The 9,367-nt window shown below is 42.0% G+C and overlaps 1 protein-coding gene across 1 annotated transcript; it reads left to right on the plus strand.

Moving 5' to 3' along the window:
* Positions 1–4: 4 nt before the first annotated feature.
* On the plus strand, positions 5–8,075 carry LOC108380290 (uncharacterized; the record flags this gene model as incomplete). Its single annotated transcript, XM_017636662.1, has 11 exons — positions 5–674; positions 736–2,339; positions 2,413–2,583; positions 2,655–2,825; positions 2,899–3,234; positions 3,300–3,467; positions 3,535–3,708; positions 3,821–4,246; positions 4,867–7,497; positions 7,612–7,830; positions 7,899–8,075. Coding segments are annotated over 11 exons (6,747 nt in total), but the record flags the coding sequence as incomplete, so codon positions are not given.
* Positions 8,076–9,367: the final 1,292 nt, after the last annotated feature.

A 9,367-nucleotide genomic window follows, 5' to 3' on the forward strand; every position in this document is an offset into this window, starting at 1 on the left:
TTGCATACCTGACACTGAGTCCGAGTGCTGGCAAAATAAGTGCATTAATAAAACCGATGGTACTTATTTGCCGGATGCTTCTTCATGCATTTCTTTCTATGTTTGCTCTGGCGGAGAGGCGACTGCACAAGATTGTGGCAGCAGCAGTTATTTCAATAGTTCCAGTAGTGCATGCGAACCAGATCCAACTGGCGAGCAATGTTGGGAGAATTTGTGCGTTGGAAAAAAGGATGGCGAATTTGTCAAGGACGTAAATGATTGCCACAGTTATTATGTGTGCTCTGCCGATAAACCTGTTAAGCAGGACTGTCCGAAAGGTAGCTATTTCGATTGGTCTGTGGATGCATGTATACCTGGAGAGTGTCCATCAGATGAAACCACAACAGAGTTCCCAACCACAGAAACCACAATCTCGTCGACTGAGTGTACCGAAGAAAGCACGGAATCTTCTTCATCAACAGAATGCACCGAAGCCACTACAACTACCACTGAATGTCCACAAGTCACAACTACTACTGCATGTCCGGAAGTTACAACAACTACCACTGTATGCCCAGAAGTTACAACAACTACCACTGCATGCCCGGAAGTTACAACAACTACTACTGCATGTCCGGAAGTTACAACAACTACTACTGCATGTCCTGAAGTTACAACNTACTGCATGTCCGGAAGTTACAACAACTACTACTGCATGTCCTGAAGTTACAACAACTACTACTGCATGCCCTGAAGTTACAACTACAACTGTATGCCCTGAAGTTACAACAACTACTACTGCATGCCCTGAAATCGCAACAACTACCACTGAATGTGCTCAAATTACAGAACCTGCGAATGATATTGGTCGCACTTGTCCTGGTGGTTACGAGGAAGGGGAATTATTACCCTATCCTGAGAGTTGTGATAAATACTACGTATGCTTTGACGGCAAGCTCCAGGAAAGAGAATGCGGTGTAGGTAATCGCTTCGATAGCACCCTGAAGGCGTGTGAGCCCGATACAGAACATGGCTGCTGGCCAGCTGATTCCAATGATCAAACTGACGGCCAGCGAAGCAAACGGAGTGTAGACGAAGATGTCGCAGACGAGGAATCTGATTTGAGATCTAACAGTGAAGTAGGAGTTTTAGGTGAAACCCCCCAAAAATCCGATGAGAGTTTTGTCAATAATAACAACGAGGTTTCTATTATTGATGAAAACAGTGAAAACACCGTTGAAAAATCCGAAAATCGGGCATTGGATAATTTAAAATGTTTAGGTTTGTACGCTGAAGGAAAAATAGTCAGCCATCCCAAGGATTGTCGGCAGTATCTAATTTGTGTCAGCGGTGAAATGATTTTAAGGGATTGTGGCTTTGGCAACTACTTTGAACCAAGAACACTAACATGCAACATTGACACCGAACAAAGTTGCATCTCAAACTTTAATTTGGACAGTAAAAGTGCCGTCGTTGATGGCAAAGCAGCTAGTAATGATGGCACAGAGTGCACATGCCCGGGCGGATACAAGGAAGGACAATTACTGCCATTCCCTAATTACCCCGAAAACTGCGATAAATATTATAGATGTACCGACGGTAAGCTCCAAGAAAGCGATTGTGGCAATGGCAATCGTTTTGATAATAGTACTGGCGCTTGTATTCCGGATACTGACCACGTTTGTTGGCCAGCTGAAACTAATTGCACTTGCCCCGGCGGCTATAACGAAGGTCAATTGCTCCCTTACCCTGATAATTGTGACAAGTATTATATATGCACTGGAGGCAGGCTTCAAGAACGTGATTGTGGAAGTGGCAACCTTTTTAATAGTAGCCTCGGGGTTTGTGAACCCGACACTGACAATACCTGCTGGCCCAACGTATGCAAGGATCAACCGGATAGCACAGCTGTAGCAGACTCGACCAATTGTACATCTTTTTACCTTTGTGAAGGTGGTAAAGGAGAAGTATACGAATGTCCTGATGAAAAATGGTTTAATCCGCTTCAAGGAATTTGCGTGCCAGATTACAATGCGACCTGCATAAATCCCTGCAAAGATACCACAGGCATTACGTTCCTACCAAATCCCGATTGTACTAAGTACTTCCTTTGTAATGATGGTAAGCCTTATGTGGAAACGTGTACGGTGGGTGGGTTCGACATAACACTGGGCAAATGTCATGAAGATGCAGTTTGTGAAGCTACATTGTGCGTGGATAAAGATGACGGAAGTACATTCCCTGTGGTAGGAAATGACACTAAATTCTATGTGTGCCTTGGAGGTGTGGCACAAATAAACGAATGTAGTGCTGGAACTGTTTACCAAGCTTCTTTAGGAGTCTGCTTAGAGCAACCAAGCGTAAGTCAATGCGATTCCACACCAATACTTATCATCGTTTGCTAATTTCTGTCCATTGCGTTGTGCCCCACAGTCAAATTGTGATCAGTCCAAATGCAGTTCTGCTAGCTCTGAATATGATGCGTTTGCGCCGACAACAGATACCGATGACACCGCATTCTGTTTGTGTCGTGATGGTGCAGCATACTTATACCACTGCTCAGACAACTACACCTTCCGAGCGGACCTGGGAATATGCTACTCGGTAAGGGGGCCAAATGCAATGGGTATCAATCATATCATTGTATTATTTTGTAATACATGTTTCTTTTTAAGAATGCGCCTTGCGACCCAGAGCTATGTGACGTTTACCCAGAGAACACCCGCTCTCCCAACCGCAATGACACACATAGTTTCTGTCTGTGTGTGAGCAAGCAGCAAGTGATAGTTGACTGTCCCAACAACCAAACCTATAATCCAGTTTCTCAATTATGCCAAACGCATGATGTAAGTTTAAAACGTATACATTTGCTGTAATCGTAACCACTTAATCCATTCCCATATTTTGTTTGTTGTGCAGGAAAAATGTTCTTCTACTTTCTGCCTCACGGCGGACGAGAATACCATTTTCCCAGCTTTGGACAATGATACCGACGGCTTCTGCATATGCCTTGCTTCGGGTGCCGAATATAAGCCCTGTGAAGATGGTAGCAAATTTGACGTGGATAGGGGTATATGTCTGCCAACTAGCGAGGAGGCTTGCAGTGATTCACTTTGTGTAGACAATGTTGGTTTGATTTTTGGTGCTACGGGTGATCCAAACGCATTCTGCTATTGCGAACAAGATGGTGTAGCCACTAAGAAGAGCTGCCCTAACTCGGAGATATTTAACGATACTTTGCTAATATGTCAGGCGGTAAGTAAATATGCACATAACTTAGTTCTATAATTTACTCAATTCTCATTTAAAATTTCCTTCAGCTGGGATGCGACGGCCAAGTGTGCCTGACGAATCCTTCCGGACCTTTTCCAGCATTAAATGAACCATACTCATTTTGCATTTGCACAAGCACAGATCCGAGTTCCGTAACCAAATACAATTGTGAAAATGGAACTCGCTTCAATCCCAGTTTACTAATATGTATAGAGGTAACGATTAAATATAATTTGAAAAACTATCCTTGGAATGAGTTTCTACTTTATCCACTGTTCATAGGATCCTTGTGACTCGAGCGTCTGTGCTAATGCTACCAATGATGGCGTCGCTTATCCAGCCAACAACTATCCGCAAGGATTTTGCATATGCGTAAATGGCGTGCCGGAAGTACATGCTTGCCCAAGTGGTGCTGTATTCGATCCAACTACTGCGATATGCATATCTTCGACCACTGTAAGCTCTAATTTTGTACAATAACACCAAACTTATGGCTTATACTAGTATTTACAAACATACTTACATACATGTGTATATACATATATGTGTTTTCATAAATCCCTTTCAGCTGCAATGCGATATATCCAAATGTGCTAATGCAACCTCAGAAAACACATATCCCGTTGCAGCCAATAATGACTCGCACGGTTTTTGCTACTGTTTCTCAGCAACTGAAATTGAGTTCTTCTCCTGCCCAGACGATGCCTTGTTTGATCCCGAACTCGGAATTTGTGATGTGAATGGAGCGGTTACATCTACACCAGGACCTGAAGGCAATTGTACTTGTCCAGGAGGTTACAAAGAAGGACAATTAGTAGCAAACCCAACAAACTGCCGACTGTACTATGTCTGCAGCTCAGGTCGGCTTCAAGAACACGATTGTGGTGCAGGAAATTCATTCGATCAAGTTAGTCTTTCTTGTCAGCCGGTGGACAAAAAACGGACGCACACAATTGGACACATGATGCGCTCAAAAGTTCTTCCAGAGGATGATGTAAGATCTTTTAAGATTTTTAAAAATTTCTTTAAAAAACTTACTCAATCCTGAATTTGTCAAGGCTTGTCTCTTTAAAACTTATTTACTGCTTTAAAATATATTGGGAATCGGTACCTTTTGTTTAGAGCCAATGCTACATAATTTAATTTAATATACATGCGTATGTACGTAGATTAGAAAATCCGCTTGTTTGACAATCATGACAATTCATAAAACTATTTATACTTTTTAACGAATAAGATATTCAAATGCACATGCACAGAAAACCATGTACTATGTAATAAAAGTGACAAAAATCAAATTCGGCATTTTTATTCTAAATTGTTTAATCAAATTAACGAAAAAAGTTAGATCGTGAACACTTTCAAGTGCAAGTGGAGTGCGTAGACGGCATATGGAAACGTGTATACATACCACGAATTAATGGTCCGTTATTTGGCTTACGCGGCTAGATTACCTAACCTTTTCTCTAAATAAATTACTACTTTTCGGATACTTGTAGGTATTTTTATGTCCAGCAAGACTAAAACTGTGTTTTTTTCAGAGGCAAGCCATAAATGACGATTTAACAGGTGAAAGGCACCTATGCATTTATTTCCTGTATCTATATTTTGTAGAAATTGTGTATGGATAACGAAAAACAGTCAGTTCCCTCCAACTGTTCCCAGTATGAAATATGTATTGACGGCGCTTGGACTCGGCTAAGCTGCGCGAGCGAACGTTACTACAATCCCGAGCAACGCAAATGCATGGAGCCGCGTGATGACACCGTTTGCGCCTATGCCCGTGTCAAAAACCTACCTATCTGTAGTGCATCAATGGAGCAACGCACGGTGCCTGTAAAGGAGCCAAATTGTGGCCAATACTATCGCTGCAACCATGGAAAGTGGCGTTTGAAAACCTGTCCCAAGCACTATTTCTATTCTAAACGCTTGAAAACATGCATTCCAAGTCCACATGACGATGCCTGTGTGGCGCGAAATGCAACTGGGATCGATGATGATATGGAACCTAATTCAAATATGACTTCCTCTAAGTGCCGACACATGGAAGTGCGTCGCTATGAGCAAAACTGCGCGATGTATCTTATGTGTATGGAAGGCAAATGGTGGCACCAGTACTGTCCGCTTGGCATGTACTACAACCACACATACAACTATTGTATGCCCAATATAAAAGGACAGTGCGCTACTTCGTTCGATACGAGTATACAAGATAAACCTTCCATGCAGCCTTGCGACCACAAAGGTGCAGTTCGTCCTTCAGCTCTATCTTGCGATCGATACTTTGAGTGCCAAGCAGGCTATTGGGAATTGAGAAATTGTGGAACTCATCAATATTTCAATGCCACTGAGAGGGCGTGCCTATCCGATAAAGAAGGTTTCTGTGCACAATTTCATAAAGCTCAATGCGACGAGGGTGAGAAACGCGACTTTCCACTCAACTGCACAGCCTATGAGATTTGTATGCGCGGCAAATGGATCCGAGCGAGTTGCAATCAGTCATGGATTTTTGATAACACATTACGTATGTGTATACCCAACGACGGAAGCTGCGCTGAGAATGGTCTTCGCAAAGTATGTGGCGTTGGAGAGACAAAGGCGCATCCTTTACCTGAGAATTGTACTCAATTTTATTACTGTCTGAAAGACAGCTGGTATGAGGGCACTTGCTTGAAAGGTCATACCTTTATAAAGCTCACAAGAGAGTGTGCGCCACACGATGCATATGACAAATGTCAACCGCTATCTGTAGAAGGAAGTGAAAATATTACAACGAGTGCATATTTAAATGGTCAAAAGCAAATTGAAAGCAACCGCAGCGCCCTCTGTCTTGGTCGAGCAGATGGAAGTGCTGTGCCGCATCCATATAGTTGCCTACATTTTTTTATTTGTATCTCAGAGTTGGCGGAAAATGAACAGAAGTGTGTGCGTGGAAGCTTTTTCGATGATAGACTTGGCTACTGTCGCCCGAACGACGGTAACTGTGTGGTGCCTCTAAGTGGCGTATGTGCGAGTGCTACCGATGGAGGATATGTAGCGGATCCGGAAGATTGCCAAGCCTACTACCACTGTTCTACTCTGAATGGCACCGAGCGGTTAAAATGTGCCGAAGGAGAGTATTATCACAATGTCACGAGTCAGTGTCAGATAGACCGCGGTCAGTGCCGGTTCAGATCAGAAGAGCTTAGAAAATGTGCCGGAGCAGAGCATGGAAAACGTTTGCCTCATGAACGTTACTGCAATTTATATTATGCCTGCGTAAGAGGGTTGGCCATTCCAGTGGCGTGCCCTGCGGGGCAACAGTTTAGTGCGGCTCTTGGAAGCTGTGTGTTGGATGAAATGCACCAGTGTGAAAATGGCACACTGGCGGAAGCTTCCAAAAATGTCACAACAAACCACATCTGTGGCAACCTTGCGGATGGCATTCATCTGCCTAATACCGCAGATTGCACTAAATATTATGTCTGTTTAGGCGGTGTGCCATTAACGAAAAATTGTCCAAAGGATGCGTTCTTCGACCTTGAGCAAGAGCTTTGCGTGCCAGACGATGGTTCGTGTCCATATGTGGAAAATAATCAATCGAATCACCAGCCAGAACCACCACAACCCGCCGATTGTGAAGGAAAGCATGGCTCCATGATCTCTGATCCGGCCAACTGTAATGAGTTTTACGTTTGCATTAATGGAAAGCTGCGACATGAGCGATGTTTTACCAACTTTTACTTCAATGCTTCGCTACGTCAATGCCAGCCCTATGAGCTGGATATTGTAAATACAACAAATGCGGATGCAGCAAGTCAAATGAAGGTAATGCTGAATGCATTACATTGCAGTAATAAGCCCACAAACTATACTCAGTTATGCACGCAAATACCCCAAGGCACTTCCATTGCTGAGCAGGACGACTGCAGGCGCTATATTAATTGCAATGACGCTGGCGAGCCAGTGTCTCAGCGCTGTCGCAATGGAGAGAGCTTTGATAGCTTACTGGGCTTTTGCCGTCAAAATGATGGCACTTGCTTGCTGGAGAATGGACAACGTGTAGGCGAATGCAACGGTCGTCATGGGCAATTGGTGCGTGACGCCGACAGCTGCCGTGGCTACTTTGTCTGCATCAATGGTCAGAAGATTGCCAAAAAATGTGAAGAAAAAGAGTACTTCGATAAGATGCTCTCCACATGTGCCGAGGATGTGAATAATCAGTGCGGTACAGTCGCGGTACAGTCAACCGAATCGCAAATTATGGTAAGATTGCACTAAAATTTAGTGCCATTCAAAGTTACATACTTATTTGCTCACATGTAAGGAAGGTATGTTATGTAAATATTAACGTTTTTCTATTTTCGGGATTTCTTTCAGTCGTGCTCAGGTCTCAGCGATACTACACTTTATCCATATACAGCCGACAACTGCCGATCTTATTTCCAATGTGCGAATGGGAAACCAACGGTGCATGAATGTGCCGATGGCCTGTTCTTCAATGCATCTATAGGACGTTGTGTAAAGGACATTACAGAATGCGCTTTGCCTGCAGTAACTGTGAAGCGCGCACCTGAAGTAGTGAGCTTTGAAGAGAATGTAGGCTTTGTTTTACTTTGCATAGCTGCGGGAAAGTTTTTTAACTAAATAATTTAATCTATTTACAGATTTGTGAAAAGGCAGTACCAGGACAACGCTATGCGAACATAGGCGATCTTTGTCGTTCCTTTTATGTTTGCTTAGAAGATGGCACCGTAGCTTATACCACCTGTCCCCTAGATGAGCTATACAACAGTGAGAGTGGTACTTGTGAGGTTGCAAGAGATGTTATTTGCAAAATTTAGTCAACGATATAAACTATTAGTTCAACTTATAGCAGCCCTAAAAAAATGCTCCTTCGAATAAAATTATTTTGAAAAAAAAGTACTTGTATCGAGACCCGATTCAAATCGGTTTTATGGTTGTTGAGTAGAGTAGTACCCTGTTTTCAAGTGATAATTGAGAGTGCCGATTTATAAGCCAATATAAGTTTCTGAGTTTTAGTCCGAGTGCCTGGCGTTTTGTAAATACATTTGTCCGTTTTCCATGCTAGTCTTCAATCGAGGTGCATTCCAACGTATTCAAATGGAAATATGAACTGAAACAAATTAAATAAAACAAGTAAGAAAGTTTAAGTTCGGGCGGAGCCGAATATTAAATAAACGGCGCAAGTATTAAATATATATTTTTCACCTTTCTGAAAGCTACCGCTATATGGCAAGCCGGGGTGTATCAATTTTGAGTAAATTAGCGTCCTTAAATTGAAAAATATTGAAGTTTCAAGCATTTTTGAAATTTACTCTTATATGAAAAGCGGCCATAATTTTAGTCCGGCGGTGCCACGCCCATTTTCCAAAATTTTATCATAGACGTATTTCTTGGTAAAAAATTGTTTTCAAGCACCAATTTTGAATAAATTTGATATTTAATGCTTTATCGAAGATTTTGTATTTCTCTAAATTACCGTTATATAGGATGTGGGCGTGGTTATTGTCCGATTTAAAAAATTGTCGGCCATTTCGTATGCTATACCAAGGCCAACCAACAACTGTGCCAAGTTTGAAAGAAATTGGTGCAGCGGTTACCAAGATATACACATGTAACCATAAGTGGGCTTATAGAAAGAAAAAGAAAAATAGAATTAAACAAATATTTTTACTTATGAAAAGTCTAACAAAATATAGGGAAAGCGTCGTCTTTAATAACTGCTCGGCAAATTGGAAAGAGCGCGCGGATTTAAACCAAATAAGAATTGGACCTGTGAGGTAACACATTTCCTTTAAAAAGGGAATTATAGAAATCGGTTAACGTGGTCCAAAGTTATGCGGTAACATACATATATATATATATATATATACATATATATATATATATTTATATTAAATTATTAATAATTATACATTTAAAGATGAGCAGCACAAAAGCACACGGTTTCGGAGATTTGCCCATACGTATGTATGTATGTACATATTATGTGCGTTTAAAGGTGTCGCCTTTCGATTGCCTATCTCTCTTTTCTTTTTAAGACAAAAAAGGCACGTTCTTTGCCCTTCGAAGCTTTGGCAGGGAAAATGGTTGCCCTGAAAATCAGACGACA

The sequence above is a fragment of the Rhagoletis zephyria genome, unplaced genomic scaffold, assembly GCF_001687245.7.
Source record: "Rhagoletis zephyria isolate East Lansing unplaced genomic scaffold, Rhagoletis_zephyria_1.1 Rzeph_scaffold_18810, whole genome shotgun sequence".
Classification (NCBI taxonomy): Eukaryota; Metazoa; Arthropoda; class Insecta; order Diptera; family Tephritidae; genus Rhagoletis; species Rhagoletis zephyria.